This window comes from Wyeomyia smithii, chromosome 3, assembly GCF_029784165.1.
Source record: "Wyeomyia smithii strain HCP4-BCI-WySm-NY-G18 chromosome 3, ASM2978416v1, whole genome shotgun sequence".
NCBI lineage: Eukaryota > Metazoa > Arthropoda > Insecta > Diptera > Culicidae > Wyeomyia > Wyeomyia smithii.
Window position 1 is genome coordinate 152,071,246 of NC_073696.1, and position 17,202 is coordinate 152,088,447.

A 17,202-nucleotide genomic window follows, 5' to 3' on the forward strand; every position below is an offset into this window, starting at 1 on the left:
CTCATCATAACTTTTGAACCCTATATTCAATCTTTATAAAATTCACAATATAAGGGTATTTCAGGTAGCCCGTTTATTTGGAACCAATTCTGTTTATATCGGTTGTATAGTTTTTGAGATAATGCTGTTTCATGATTTTTACATTTTGATACATAACCTCTAAACTAATGATCCGATTACAATAAAATTTAATAGGGTCTCATGGGACAACAAGACCTTTCATTTGCAATTAATTTCATGAAAATCGGTCCAGCCATCTCTGAGAAAAATGAGTGAGAATAAAAATCTGCACATACACACACACATACAGAGAATGCTCAGCTCGTCAAGCTGAATCGAGTGATATATGTCATTCGGCCCTTTGGAGCACTTTTCTACTTTCGGTTTTGCAAGTGATGCTATACTTTTCTAGGAAAAAGGCAAAAATCTCCGCCCTCCGAAAGATCAGAAATAACCGCCAAAGAGGACAATTTTAAATACTGGTCGTAGAGCGTCTCGGGTTTTTTTTGCCTTTCTCCTAGCAAGGTATAGCAATCACTGCAAAAACTAAAGGTATAAAAGTGCTCAAAAGGGCCGAATGTCGTATATCACTCTACTCAGTTCGACGAGCTGAGTATTTTCTGTATGTGTGTGTTTCGCTCTCCCAATCTCACTCGATTTTCTCAGAGATGACTAAACTGATTTTAATGAAATTAATTGCAAATGAAAGGTCTAGTTGCCCCATAAGACTCTATTGAATTTTATTGTAATCGGATTTATAGTTTAGAGGTTATGTATTAGAATGTAAAAATCACGAAACATCAATATCTCAGAAACTTTACAACCGATTTTATCAAAACTAATTTCAAATGAACGGGCTACCTAAAAACCCTTAACTTTTGACCTTGTGGTTCAGAAGTTATGGAATGAAACATGTTCTGGAGACTATTTAATCTCACTCATGTTTCTCAGAGATGGCTGGACCGATTTTCATAAAATCAGTGTCATATGGAAGATCTTGTTGCCCCATAAGGCCCTATTGATTTTTTTGCAAACGGATTATTACTTCGCCTGTTATGTTTGAGAATGTGAAATCCAGCCATGAAAAGAAATATATTCCGAAGACTATATAAACTCACTCACTTTTCTCAGAGATTGTTGAACCGATTTTTTTGCAAACGGATTATTACTTCGCCTGTTATGTTTGGGAATGTGAAATCCAGCTATGAAAAGAAATATATTCCGAAGACTACATAAACTCACTCACTTTTCTCAGAGATTGTTGAACCGATTTCCACAAAATTAGAGTCAAATGAAAGGTCTAGCTGCCTTCTAACACCCTATTGAATTTTACTGTAATCGGATTGTATGTATGGACTGTATGACTGTATCGGATCGTCTGTAATGTATCGAAATGTGAAAATCACGAAACTTCATTATCTTAGAAACTACACAGCCGACTTGAACAATATTGATATCAGATGAACAGGCTATGTTCCGTTTCGGAAGATGTTACGCTAAATTTGAACATTACATTTCGCAATAAGTTTGAGAGCCATTTTGGCTTCTCCCATTCTCATTATATACAACTTATGTACTGCTACAAACTCGAGAAAAGTACAGTCCGTTCAATAATGTGAGTTTTTGCCGTTCACTAGTCTCTATAGAACGAACAGAATGTATCGAGATTTCGGCGCGTATAAAGGCAACTTGATATGTGTAAAATAAAAAATATAGTTCAGAAAAAAATGATTTGTTTAATCTTTTCCCAGCAACACAGTCCAAAGTTTTAAGTGTTATAGAACGGAAGTCGTAACGTGACACTGTTTTTAAGAAGACGGAGTTTCCAGCGGATAGTCCGAACTATTCAGAAGGCAAAGCACTCAGCGGGGTTCCTCTGGCTTTGTTTTGTTTCCCGACACAAGGTGTGACAGTCCAATTTGCTCGTGCCCCCGGATGGAACAGGCTAGTTAAGGGTTACCTGATGAATTATGATTGAACACGTGGTTTCAAAGTTTGGCTGCTCTATACGTTCCCTTTTCATTTGATTACTAGCTGACCCGGCAAACTTCGTCCCGCCTATTTTAGTGTTTAATTTAATAATTTTAAACATTTCAAATTCATTGATTCCTTGCGATTTGTTTATATTGTTTAAAATGATTGGTTTTATCGGAATGACATCCTCGACTTTTGGCTTTTGTACATCACCTCTATTCCGGAAATATATTGGGTGCATTTCAGTTATTTTCGTTGTTTTCCAGAAACTGAAAGTGGTCATCTTCGAATTCAAAATGGTGTCCAGGGTCAATTCTTGGCTTCTTTACATCATTTCGATTACGGACATATCCATATGTAGTAGTATTCAGTTATTTTCGGCTGTTTCCCAGAAGTTGCCATTTTACAATTCAAAATGGTGTCTGAGGTCAATTTTTAGCTTCTTACATCATTCTGGTTCCTGTGATACTCATGTTGGGTGGTATTTGGTCAATTTAGGATATTTTTCAGAAACCGTAAGTCGCCACCTTGGATTTTAAAACGGCATATGGAGACAATTGCTGGCCCCTGGGCGTCATTCTGGTTTAAGAAACACCCATATGGGTGTTATTTGGTCATTTTCGGCTGTTTTTCAGAAACCGGATGTTACCATCTTAGAATTCAAAATAGTGTCTGTAGTCGATTCTAGTTCCTGTGTATCATTCTGGTTCCGAAGATATTCATATTGTATGGAAATCGGCCATTTTTGTCCGATTTTTAAAAACCGGAAGTTGCTATCTTACAATTCATAATGTTGTAAATTTCTGACCTCTGGGTGTCATTCTGGCTCCGAAAACATTCATATTGAATGGTATTTGATCATTTTAGGCTGTTTGCCAGCCACCGGAAGTCGCCATGTTTGAATTAATATGGTGTCTGTGATCGATTTTTAGCTTCTGTGCATCATTCTGATTGCATAGATATTAATATTGGATGGAAATTGGCCTTTTTGGCTGTTTTCCAGAAACCGGAAGTTACCATCTTACAATTAAAAATGTTGTCTGAGGTCGATTCGTGACTTCAGTGCATCATTAAGATTCCGGAAATACCCATATTGGGTGGTATTTGTTCTTTTTCCGCTGTTCTTCAGAAACCGGAAGTCGCCATCTTGGATTCCATAATGGCATTTGTAGACAATTTCTAGCCTCTGAGCGTCATTCTGGTTAAAGGAACACCCATATTGGTGTTATTTAGTCATTTTCGGCTGTTTTCCAGACACCGAAAGTCGCCATTTTACAATTCAAAATGTTGTCTGAGGTCGATTTGTCGCTTCAGTGCATCATAACAATTCTGGAAATACCCATGTTGGGTGGTATTTAGTCATTTGCCGCTGTTTTTTCAGAAACCGGAAGTCGCCATATTGGATTTCAAAATGGTATTTGTAGAAATGTCAAAAAAGGAGGGGTATCGAAACATTATGGACATGTTTGTTACATCTAAAACATTCACCTGCCAAATTTGGTTGTATTTGCTTGGTTGGTACTCGAGCTGTGCGAAATTTGCGTTTCATTTGTATGGGACCTCTCTCTTATAGAAGAGGGAGGGGTGTCATTACGAATATATTTGTTACCCCTAAGAACATCTACCCGCCAAATTTGGATCCATTTACCATTACCGTGCCTAACTCTGCGCAATTTTTGTTATACTTATGTTTTATTGTATTTATTGTAACTATGAGCATAATATTTTATTTTTCTTAAATAGAATTATTGATTCTGTGTCAGTCGACACAATAATATCAAGAATACATGCGAATAAAAGAAAAAAAATCTGAATTGTCAATACGATCAACGTCGCAAACACCTTTTGTTCGTAGTAACGAAAAGACAACAGCAGGTAATAGTTTTATTCATTTCCTCTTAAAACGAGTGCAACGATTTAAACAAACATCGTAGTTGGTAATAAAAGTTAGTATTAGTCATGATTTAGGTAAAATGAAATATTAGCTTACGCTAAGTAGCGCATAGTACTGAAAAAGTGCAAAAAAATAATGCGCAGATTTACTTTATTTATTTAGTAGTGATTTATTTTTTTGTGTTCCTAACTATGCGCAGTTTTACAGAGATGAATTCTGGCAAAATTAGGCGGAAGCACATGCAATATGATAAGAACGAAATGCTTGCGAATGTGGACAAGGTAAGAAAAGGCTTTCCAAACGCCGAGCCGCAAGGAAATATGGGATTCTCGAAAGCACACTTCATGCAAAGTTTTCAGCTGGTGTTTAGTTGAACTCTGCGACGCGTTGCGGGAGGCCAAAAGCGTTCACAACGCAAGAGGAAGGTCGGATTGTCGATTGGATTATTCAGATAGCGAGAGCTGGATTTCGGGTGGATTCTCAGAGACATCTGTGGCACATTACCTTAAATCGATTGGGCGACTTAGTTTCGTTGGAACCCGTCTGCCGGCAGAAATCGCCAGTAGTACTCCGGATGGTTGGTCTATTGAGAAAAATGTATCGGAGGCATGAGATTTTTTATGAATATTTGAAAAATGTTCTCCACCCATGGCTACTGCGATACAAGGTAGCTCTTCCCATTTTACTTTTCATAGATGGCCATAAATCGCACGTTTCTCTTCAGACCACTGAGTTTTGCAAGGTGAAAAGTAGCCCGTGAAAAGAAAAAGCAGTTAGTACAAGAGAAGCGCCAAAAACAAACATTAACGAAGGCTTCAAATGATGGAAAAACTTCTACAGAAAATGTTTTAATTACTTTCCTTTTAAATAAACAATTTTGTTAAAACAATCAATGTTATTTTTTGGCAGCGCAGAATTAGGAACCAAACTGCGTAGAATTAGGAACATGCTCAAGCAAGTGCGCAGAATTAGGCACCAAACATAAATGCAAAATTTTCTTCTCATACTGTTGTTTTTGGCTGTACATGTGTCTTACTTTTTTTTCTGTATTTTCGAAAGTCATACAACATGTGGGACCTATTATTTGTTTGAATGCATGTAAAAAATCTGCGAACTAGGGTTGAACTTTTGAAATTGTCTTAACTGCGCAGAATATGGCACCTTCACGGTACTTAATTGGTTCTTGAGATGTGCAGGAATTTGTTTCATTGTATGGAACCCCTCCCTTCCAGAAAAGGGAATGGTGTCGAACCAATATGGTTACATTTGTTACTCCTAAGAACATCCACATGCCAAATTTGGTTCCATTTGCTTGACTAGTTTTCGAGATGTTTATGAATTAGCGTTTCATTTGTATGGGACACCTCCCTTCTAAAAAAAGGGAGGGGTCTTGAACTATCTTAGTCACCTTTCCCGGCCCCAAAAACCCCTATATACAAAATTTCACGCCGATCGGTTTAGTAGTTTCCAAGCCCATATGAATCAGACAGACAGACAGACAGAGCTGCATTTTCATATCTTTAGATAGATAATCGAACTTAAGCAACCGTTATGTATTAAATTGTTAAAACAACGAAAGTCTATTATCTCTAGTATTACACGACTTATTTGAACATAACTAGTGTCATACGAACGAGTCATCTCTCAAACTTACAAATAACAAACTTCATAACAATTTGATATGTGGTTCAAAAGTTTTGGAAAGAAACGAAATTTGAAGACTATTTAAAACTATACTTGCTTTGGTTAATATATATGGCCTCAACATATTTTAAATGTGGTATCATACTATTTGAACGTTCCTGCTATCGCTCGTTATTAAATTGTTCGAAATTAAGAGTCATTTCTTTTATTTCGCTATTCCTTAAGCACTAACATCACGTCAAATTTCATATTTTGTACTTCAATTACAACATCGATATTCTATAACCCAAAAAGTGCATATACCTTAATTGGATTTAAGCTGAAACCTCATTAAATCCAAAAATGGCCGACTACGAGTCACCACTTCGAATTTTTAAAAGTATATGACTCGGAAATAGTTACTGCGTTTCCAGTGAAAATACTATTTTATGTTTGCTGTGATGAAGCAAACATAAAATAGAATTTTCATAGGGAACGCAATGAGTATTTCCAAGTCTTGTGCTTTTGAAAATTCGAAGTGGTGACTCGAAGTCGGCCATTGTTGGATTCAATGAGGTTTCACTTTAGGCGTTCATGTAAATCTATTTTTACAAATAATAAGTTTGAATGAGAAAGGCTGGGTCTGACCACTAGATGGATAAATTTAGGTTTTTTTTTATCTAAAACCTTTCTTGATCGTTTATTTTACGCGGATTTGTGAATTAACGCGGTTTTTTACGAGGTACGTTTCCCCGCGTAACAAACCTGATTGTAAACGAAAAAACGAAGGGAGGCGCCAAATTCAGTTTTAGCCTGCAGCTCAAATCAGTCTTCGTCCGCTCCTGATCACGTGTGTCGTGTGACATGTTATAGGTAGCAGATGCAATGTAGTGCATCTCTGCAATGTAGTGATATAACATCATGTAACATGTAAAATGTGAAATAACATGTGCTCCGTTTTTCGGGAAGATGAGATATGCGAGGGCATGCGCAAAATTTTACGAACGTCCTTACAAAAGTTCTAGCGTAAGTTCGTTTATTTCGGAAATATTGAATTTATTTCTGAAAGTCCCAGGCATTTCAAATTCGTTCACTACCATCGCCATATAAACAAACGATCTTTCAAAGTCTAAATCAATCAAGCAACGGTATTTGCTTCCATTGATTTCTTTTACTTTTTCCACAACATCCAGAAATTTTCGCTGAAGCCACTCGGCGGGCTCATTGCTACGGCCAGTTGCATTCACTACGAATTTTTAACTAAGCTTCAACATGAATGCTCGTCGATTCTACTCCTAGCAGACGATAGCTTCGCTTCGGGAAGAGTGAAAGACAACGAGCAAGACGGAATAGCAGAGAACACAAACACTCTCTGCTTATAAACAGCATGCGGTGATTCAAAACGAAGGCATTGTTCGGTTCGCTCAAGAACAGATACAAAGAGATTTCTTTCGAACTAGCTTGGCCAAGGTGAGTGCTTATGAGTGGTATGAGGTTAATATCAGCAACACTGCAGCGCTCGATCAAAATTTGCAGGGCGAACCAAGTGGACACCGACCATCAGAGCAGAGCATTGGGAATGAAACGAACATCGATTATCACTTCAGTACAACGAGTTCGAAGAAAAAGAATCTGAGAAAATGAAAACTAATACCGAAGCTGATATTTTAGATTTACGAAGCACTTTAATTCTTAGATTTTTCGCGAAACCTATACTGCATGTCGATCCCATAGCAAAAAACTCAAATGGAGAAAACGTCGATCGAATTATTCGATCAATTTATTTATTTATTTCGTCAATCATATATGTAGACTGGTTACATCAATTTCTAAACTATACACAAACATAAAACAAAAATAATTTTGTGTCCTCAGCCTCAAGGACGTATTTCAAGTTTCAGTTTATACCGGGACATCGTAAAGTCATTGGCTTCGCAGTGCTGATTTTAAGAATTCATCATACTATTTATAGGTCCATTTTTTGCGTATTCCGTACGATGATGGTAATGAGCAAATAAACTACAGTGTCGAAGTTGTCGAATGGTGCACAAAAGTTCAATTTAGAAAGTAGTACTGCTGAGTCAACGTTCTGCGAAACGATATCGTTTACAAATGAAGTCATAGCGTACTCTCGCCGTTCTTTTAATGTTTGAATGTCAATCAACATGCAACGTGCTTCATATGACGGAAGACGATGTGAGGTCCAACCTAGCTTACGAAGAGCATATAGTATAAATTGCTTTTGTACTGATTCTATTCTTTCTTCATGTACGCCAGGACGAGGAGACACGATGCTACAGTATTTCAGTATTGACCTTACATAGGCAATATACAAAGTTTTGATAGTGTACGGGTCTTGAAAATTGTAGCAGAAGCGTTTGATAAACCCTAACATGTTGTTTGCCTTGTGTATGATAGTGTTATACTGCCGCTCCAAGCATAACTGTCCCAGCGTCCATAAGGTTTGTATAGAATATGGGACAGTTATGCTTGGAGCGGCAGTATAGTGGTCGATGAAATTAAGTTTAGAATCTAAGATTATTCCTAAATCCCTAACTTTATCACATTTCTTCACATTCTGATTCCCTAATGCAATTACAATTTTGGGCGTTGTTAAGGCCGTTACAAATTTTATTTTCATTTCATTTGACTTTTTTCCATTAAATTTTATTATTTGTTGCTTTTCGTTTTTTGTTTGTTTCGGTTCTTTTGTGTCCGTATAGCTTGTCCTAGCAAATATTTGTTATAAATTAGTTAAATGAAGTATGTTCAATTCAATTGACTTAAAAATGACATAAATTATATTTTTCTAGTAATATAACAGCAATGTGTCTGACATGCGAATAATTTTCGATCTGATCAGCTTAATATTCGCATAACCGTCTCGTAAAGAAAAGTGTTGCATCAGGGTATCAGACAACTTCGGCAGTGGTTCTTTTCGGCAGGTTCCTACAGCATTCTAATTTATTTATTACCCCTTTCCCTGCGTGTGATGGCAAATTGCATCACCCGGGTTAAGGTGAAACGGGATTGTGGCCTTTTCCTATACAATTTTGAGGTTAGAGTTCTTTTTACTTCTGTATTTTGATCATAAAAAATTCGGCTTCCACTAAATAAACAGCATTCAAATTGCTACTTCAGGCATGCAACAGTTGTGAAAACAATTGATCAATGTTTCATGTACGTAGTCTTCATAAATCAAGAAAAAATTAGATTGCAAAATTCGAGTTGATCGCGACCACGTCCCGTTTCGCCTTAAATGCGCAAGGACAAATCGCGCAAGGACTTGCATGCAAGTCAGTTTTCAAGTTACGTAGTGAATTAAAACATCTTTTAATTGAAAACGATCTCTAATACATCAGAAAACTGTTAAATTTCACTTTCATCTGGTGAATTTATTTACGAAATTTCTGGTAGCGACCACAAACATTCAGTGTGTAGGTCACAAGTATATAAGGCAAATCATTGAAAATATCGAATTTCCAAAGAACGGCAGGCCTAGCGGAAAATTATGAGTATGAGCGAATGTTTGTCTACTGGTGGGTCACCATTCCTGAAAATATCATTTTTGGGAATTTCCTTATAGTGGAGAAGTAGTCGAATAAGTGACCTACACACGTATATAAGGCAAATTATTGCAAAAATCGAATTTCCCAAGATCGACCGGCCTAGCGGAAAATTGTGAGTATGAGCGAACGTTGGTCTACTGGTGAGTCACCATTCCTGAAAATATCATTTTTGTGAATTTCCTCATAGTGGAGTAGTAGTCGAATAAGATACACTATAAGGCGAATTATTGAAAAATCGAATTTTCCAAGAACGGCAGGCCTAGCGGAAAATTGTGAGTATGCGCGAATGTTTGTCTGCTGGTTGGTCACCATTCCTGAAAATATCATTTTTATGAATTTTCTTATCGTGGAGTAGTAGTCGAATAAGTGAACTGCATACGTATATGAGGCAAATTATTGAAAACAACGAATTTTCCAAGAACGGTCGGCCTAGCGGAAAATTGTGAGTATGGGCGAATGTTTGTCTACTGGTAGGTCACCATTCCTGAAAATATCATTTTTGGGAATTTCCTTATAGTGGAGTAGTAGTCGAATGAGTGACCTTCATACGTATATGAGGCAAATGATTGAAAAAATCTAATTTCCCAAGAACGGCCGGCCTAGCGGAAAATTGTGAGTATGAGCGAACGTTTGTCTTCTGGTAGGTCACCATTCCTGAAAATATCATTTTTGGGAATTTCCTTATAGTGGAGTAGTAGTCGATTAAGTGTCCTACATACGGCCGGCCTAGCGGAAAATTTAAGTGTGAGCGAATGTTTGTCTACTGGTAGGTCACCATTCCTGAAAATATCATTTTTAGAATTTCCTTATAGTGGAGTGGTAGTCGAATAAGTGACCTACATACGTATATGAGGCAAATTATTGAAAACTCCACTAAACGGAAATTCCCAAAATTGATATTTTCAAAAATGGTGACCCACCAGTAGACAAACATTTCCCTATACTCACAATTTTCCGCTAGGCCGGCCGTTCTTGGGAAATTCGATTTTTTCAATAATTTGCCTTATATACGTGTGTAGGTCACTTATTCGACTACTACTACACTATAAGCAAACTTCCAAAAATGATATTTCCAGGAATGGTGATCTACCAGTAGACAAACATTCGCTCATACTCACAATTTTCCGCTAGGCCGGCCGTTCTTGGGAAGTTCGTTTTTTTTTTCAATAATTTGCCTCATATACGTATGTAGGTCACTTATTCGACTACTACTACACTATAAGCAAACTTCCAAAAATGATATTTTCAGGAATGGTGACCTACCAGTAGACAAACATTCGCTCGTACTCACAATTTTCCGCTAGGCCGGCCGTCCTAGGAAAATTTGAGTTTTCTTTTATTTTTGTCATACACATCATATTCTGCTCGGTATCTTTCCAGTTGCTGCTGCTTTAGACATCATAAAATGAAAGTAAAATTGAAGTATTTTGGCCGAAAAATATTAACTTGCATACAAGATTTTCTGATTTGCATGCAAGTCATTGCGTAATTTGTCCTTGCGCATTTAACCGCGATCAATATTACCAGACATCTCAGCTTTAATTAGAATTCAACAACTATACTTGAAACTATAAACAATGAAACTATTGAACATGGTTAAATATCAGATCGATAAATATACAATACAGTTGGTGCATGCAGTTCATGACTAATAAGAGTTTGGAGGCATATTCACGAGGTAAAAACTGATTGCTCCGCGAGGAAAATAGTGCGACACGCAAGTAAATTATTAAATTTATTGTGTTATATGAGTATGATCAGAGCACAGAATAATAAGCATTTCCATCGCATAGCATAGTTCAAAAATATACACTTCAAGACATCAGTGAGACCCCCACGATCAATGAAATAAACGTGACTTGAGCGGAGATGGAGAGAACGGCCTTAGCATATACACTTCCTTTTTTGAATGCTAAACGTAGTAGCAAACACTACCACGTGGTATTTGTTTTAACAAACTCATGGTTAAGATAACAAAATCAACGCTATAAAAACAACAGCAAATAAAACTTTAAAATCTAGTTTTATGAATAGTGAAACAGTCAAAACGACTGCGTAACTATATGTTACTGTTATCGTAGAAAATACTACAGTTGTAGTTATAATGAATGTTCAACGCGTTCGGTTCAAAATCGTTGGTGCTCTGTAGTATGTAGTGTAGATTTGAACCCCATTTATAGATAAACTTGCTACAGCCTTTGTTTCAGCGTATGCATGTATATGTAGCAACAGCCCTTTTGTTTTACTTTCAAGTAGGGATACCATCCGTCCTGATTTAGCAGGACATGTCCTGATTTTGAGAACCATTTGGAGCGTCCTGATTTATTTTTCATATCTTAGCATTTGTCCTGATTTTTCTGAATGATGCCGGATATTCAAAAAGGGAGAAAATTGCTCAGTACTTTCATCTTGACTCCAGGAAGAAACAAACTTATTTCGAACGATTTTTTTCTTTGGTTGAATCTTAATGAGAGAAATTGTCTAGTCGTTGAAATCGTTAAACGTTTTTTGACAATTAAGTTTATTTCCAACAGTTTACTAGTGTTGCATTTTTTAAGGTATCTACTAACGCCTAATAAATCAAAGTTGCAAAATTGAATCGTTCGAGAAATACGTTAAATATGCGGCTTTTGGCGTATTTTGAAACGCAAATCTCAAATACGTGTTTTATTTATTGATACCTCAAAAAATAATAATAGCTTAGAATAAATTTTTGCTGGAAAAAAATTGTCCTGATTTTTACCTCCGACGAAATGGTAACCCTACTTTCAAGTATTTGCTGAGATTGAGTGACACACCAGCATTTTAGCTGTATCACAAACCAGAGCAGGGATGCCACATATACAGATTTTTCTGTATTTTACAGATTTTTGAACTAAAAAAGCAATACAGAATCTGTATTACAGAATTACAGATTATTGTCAATAATACAGATTTTACAGATTTTTTTTGTTATACCGTCGAACTGAAATCAATTTCATGGTTAGAATTCGATTACACGATTGTCAAAGTTTTGTAAAAAAACATCCGGATTATGTTGATATCTATGCAGAAGAAGTGGAATGAGACTTGGACGCAGCGCGAAAACTAACGTTTAAAAATATCTGTCGGGATTTCTATGCAAAGTTCGCGAAACAAATTGCAAAGAGGTGCGATTTCACCGATCCAGTTGTAAAAACGGCAGTAATAAGTAATCTTAAATCGTTCGTAAAATTGGTCAATTCCCCAAATTTGTATCAGCAACTGACCGACAAGGGCTGAATAACGAATATCGCACGTTTAAAACAAACTTTTTGATCGGAAGATTCATTGAAACAAATGACTTAACTAGGTCTGATATGTTGGACACCCTTAGGCGGGATGGTAAATTTATGTTTCCGTTACAGATCATTTGTTTGATTTTTCTAAATAAATCCACATTCTTCGACTTGGTTAGAACACATACGTTCAATAACAAGTCTAAAGTCAGAAATTGCATAACCCCTGAGCTAATGATCTCAATTTTAAAAGCTCACAGCTAACGTTGCAGACGAAGGAGAAGGAAACTTTATAAAATAAATTTAAAAACCTGTTTGTTTCTTAGTTTGCTCGATACAGATTTTTAATACAGATTTTTTGGCCCGATATACAGATGTACAGATATTTTTGAAGAAAAATACAGATATAAATGTGGCAACCCTGAACCAGAGTTGTCAAATTAATCTTACCACGGATGCGGCAAACAAGGGGATGACAGCATGCTATCTCTTTCTAATGTGAGAGTGGAATTATTCCTGTAATCACTTCAAGTTACATAAATGGAATTTTTTGCTGGACTTTTTTCAGAGTTGTCAGGGGAACCACGGACCGTTGAGATGTTGGGTACGCAGCAAAAATATGAGATTTGACAGCGATAGCATAGTCCTGGCGGCAAACCGGCGTGAAACGATGACTTTCCTTAGATTTGAATACATAAATAGCTGTCAAATTTTACATAACGCAATTAGACTGATAACTTGGAGTAATGTTCACTGGGACTCTCTAGGAATGCAGTACATATTTGCTTACTAGTAAAAATTTGTTCTGATACGAATACATCTTGCTCTAAGGGAAGATAACTGGGTATAGATTTGCATCCACTTTGGGAACCACTCGCTGATTGGTTGAAATTGAAAACCCCGAGTGCGTTAAAATTTATCATCAGGCTTGCTGGCAGTGTTGCTGAACAACATGTTTTGTTGTTTTGATTTGTTTTTTTGATGTCACCTGTTATAATCCAAAATAATATCAAGTGAACATTGAAAAAAAAGTACAAATATGGGCGTAGTAAGAGATCCGACTTGGATCATCACTAATATCAATTACCAAAAGTGCGCAAGGAGTTATTACGGTTTTGCGTGAAGCATAAGAACAGCATACCGCTGCTCAATGTCGGGAGTAAATAGTGTAGTGAGCTTATTTCTACTTTTGAATCCGTTCTGGATTAAGTTTGGAACATACCTGTTGAGGCATATTGCTTGTGCAGAAAGTACAATTCAGATGGGTCAATGAATTAATCATAATCATTGATGGATGACACGTTCGATTTTAAATATATTAAAAATGCAGAATCTCCGGTAACCCTCAGACGGTAAAACTATCGCCTGCAGGAGGAATTGTGCATAATGTTGATAAAAAGCATTAAAAACATTCAAGTATTCTCCGAGTGAATGGCATCGCTTACGAAAAATACAACAGGGATCATAGAGGTGGATGAGGAAGAAGAGTAAGAAGCCAGATGTCGCCCCTTAGATCTTGCTTACTAATCGAAACCGAAATAAAACGGACTGAACGTAGTATTTTACTTTTTCAATCAGTATGGCAAAACCGTAGCACAGCAATCAAATAGCCAAACAGAGAACAAATGATGGTATTAGATATAAAGGTCGTTTAAAGCAAAACAAAATCTGCGTTAAATATTACTTGAATCCTACATTATTGCGAATACTCTGTCATTAGTGTATATATAGAAATAGGTTTGTTGCAACTGTTCGATACAGTTCAGTAATATTTTCGCCTAAAAAGCTTTGAAGGAAGACATACCTCTTTTATTTCTACATCTTCTCCTATCTCTATCAATTTTTTATCTTTGGGGGTTTTAACAGTAATCACTATTTTCTTGCAACCAGCTTCCTCCGCCATTTCACAAACAGCTTTCAATTTTTTGATGCAGCCAAACGTGGCAATGTGGCCAGTCTGAGCAAAATATGAGAAACCAGCGGATATGTCTATTAATCTTATTTCAAGGGGTGCGAATTCGTTTATGTTACGCCCAGGGACGCCAGGTCATTTTATCAAATACCTACACTAGCAATTAGAGATACTCAGAGGAAGAGATAAGCGATTAAAAAACCGTCAATTTGGCAACTAGGTTTCACATGTCAGAGGTGCCAGATCTCTTCTCAAAGCGCAATTTCGAATAAATTTTTCATTTGACTCGAATAACTGATGGTGACGGTGGGAGTCCTGAGAAATAATAAAGAGCATCATAAAAACCGCGAAAATGTAAAATTATATGTTTATGTCTAATTTGATATACTCTCCCCATGATTGATCATTATTTTGTTGACCATACAAAAGGTTTGTGAACAACCAGTTGTAAATCAGTATGAAACAGCAAATTTTTAAGCATTCTCAATGCATTGTTTAGTAATAAAACATGAAAAACGTGTAAAGAAATATATATTTTTTATTGTACCTGATTGCAATACCTTTCAATGTGTCACCTTTCTTGTTCGTTTGGCTCAGTTTTTGACATGTCAGTTTTTGACATTGCTAGTAGCAATACTCAGAGGGAGAGATATGCGAAGAGAATGTAGTGAACCTGTATATTAGAGAAATGACAAGGCACTCACCGTTAAGGCAACTGTCAACATCAAAACGGATAACGGCAATGTAAATTTATACAGCTCGCTCGTTTTGATGTTGACAGTTGCCTTAACGGTGAGTGCCTTTTCATTTCTCTAATATATAGGTTCACTAAGAGAATGTTGTGAGCGTTGTGAGCCAAACGTACAAGAAAGGTAACACATCGAAAGGTATTGCAATCAGGCACAACAAATATATTTTTTTACACGTTTTCCATGTTCTATTGCTAAACAATGAATTGAGAATGCTCCAAAATTACTGTATCATAGTGATTTTCAACTGGTGGTTCGCAAACCTTTTGTATGGTCAGCAAAATAATGATCTATTGAGGTGAAAGTGTATGAAATTAATCATAAACATACAATTTAACACCTTTACGGTTAATGCGATGCACTTTATTATTCCCCAGAACTTTCATCGTCACCACCGATTTTACGAGGCGAATAAAAAAGTTAGTCAACATTGCACTTTGAGAAGAGATCTGGCACCCCTGAACTGTGAAACCCCGTTGCCAATTTGTATGAAAGCTTTGAAACTCAGTAATATAGGATACCGGCTCTATTATTGCAGGTTTTACCAATTATCGTCCGGGGGGTTAATGAAGTTATAGAGAACTAATATTTTGCAGAGACTCTACATTATGAAAAACCATCATGCAAGAAATTAACGATCTTGGACATCATTTACCCCCTGACGATAATAGAGCCGATACCCTATTACTGAGTTTCAAAGCTTTCATACAAATATGCAATTTTCAATGCATCACTCATAACATGAGCATGACGAACACATTTTTCGTTGAAACCATAATTGCACGTGATTCATAGAATTTATACTGATTGCAACACACATTCTGTACGAAAAGTAACACGCATGAGTTTGTTTACTGTGCACACTTGGAGCCTCGATTTTACGGTTCACTTGGAGTTTTCGACCTCACTCTTTGCGTATCTGTTCATAACACCATCTGTAGTCTACACCTAAGACAAGACGCGACAGCTGGCTTCTTATTTTTCTTTTCGTAACGGCCGTCATCCCCGTCGAAATTTTTTTGAACGTTCCATACCGTTGATGCCAGAATGATTATTTTTAACAACTTCTGCAGGTCAATGAAAATAAAACAAATTAAAATTGCAATATATAGGCGAAGAATACTCAATTCTTATTTATTATTTTATGTTCAATAAAGCATACTTCTATTATCAAATTTTTTCTTCCAAAGTTTATTGGTACCCAAATTTTTTCTTTCTAAGTTTCTTGGACTTCAACCGAAATAGTAATAAACGATTAATCAATGCATTTCTTAAGTTATAACAGTGAAATACATTACTCGGTAATATCATGTACCTTGCATACTTTTGCATCATTATTTATGAACAATTATAATAGCTAAATTATGACTCTCCAGCATCACTGCTTCACAGTGAAAAGTAACCTCGTTGTATTTTCAACGTGACGATTGCGTTATCGAATTCAGCCAATCAGCAGCCGGTTCAAATTGGTTTAATGTAACGGTGACCAGCTGTCACGTCTTGTCTTAGGTCTACACTACCGAGAAAAAATGTCTTCACATGTCTTCCAACCCGAGATAGCTCGTTGAAACCAGAGTCTATGTGTATATCGAGTCACGCGAAGAGAAAATCTATTGTTTCGGCAACACAGTTTTTGCGCCGTTTGTTGCCAAGAACTATACAGTTCTGTTTTTCACCATGCATAAGCGAATATCATTTTTTGAAATTCTTCACAAGGTACACAGTTTTGAAAGATTACACCGGTGATGTTTTGTTAAATTTAAGTGAACCAGTGTACAGGTTTAATGTTGGATTAAAATGTGTAAGTAAAAATTCGGAAAAACACATATTCTTTATTACGCTCAATTACAACACTTTTAATCCACTCCCAATATTATCACCTTGTTTATTTACATAGAGCTTTCTACGCCAGATCTCATTAATACAGGCTAAGTCTGTATCCTAATAAAATCGATTTGTTTTCAACCAAAAAACAGCTGATATTCAATTTCGAAAAATATTGCACTTATGAATCCTAGTTCATTAGTGTTACCTGTTTTAACAAACTTTGTTTTAGTGGAAAACCAGATGAAATAAAACTAAAATTCGGCTAACAACTTGAATAAAAGCTCGGGGCAGGAGGAAATTTTTTGTTACTACCAGCGTGTTGATTATTTGCAACCAAAGTTAAACTTGTATTAGTGAAATCGACCACTGGCGCAGATAGGAAGGTCTATTGCTCGAT

General features: G+C 36.4%; 1 protein-coding gene across 1 annotated transcript in view; it reads right to left on the reverse strand.

Annotated features, from left to right (window-relative positions):
• LOC129729092 (ubiquilin-1) overlaps window positions 1–14,287 on the reverse strand; it is a 73,614-nt gene extending 59,327 nt beyond the window's left edge. Inside the window, exon 1 of the mRNA XM_055687571.1 lies at window positions 14,122–14,287. Within this exon, the coding sequence (XP_055543546.1) occupies window positions 14,122–14,220 (99 nt within the window). The 5' untranslated portion in view covers window positions 14,221–14,287. The remainder of the gene's footprint in view (window positions 1–14,121) is intronic.
• Window positions 14,288–17,202: the final 2,915 nt, after the last annotated feature.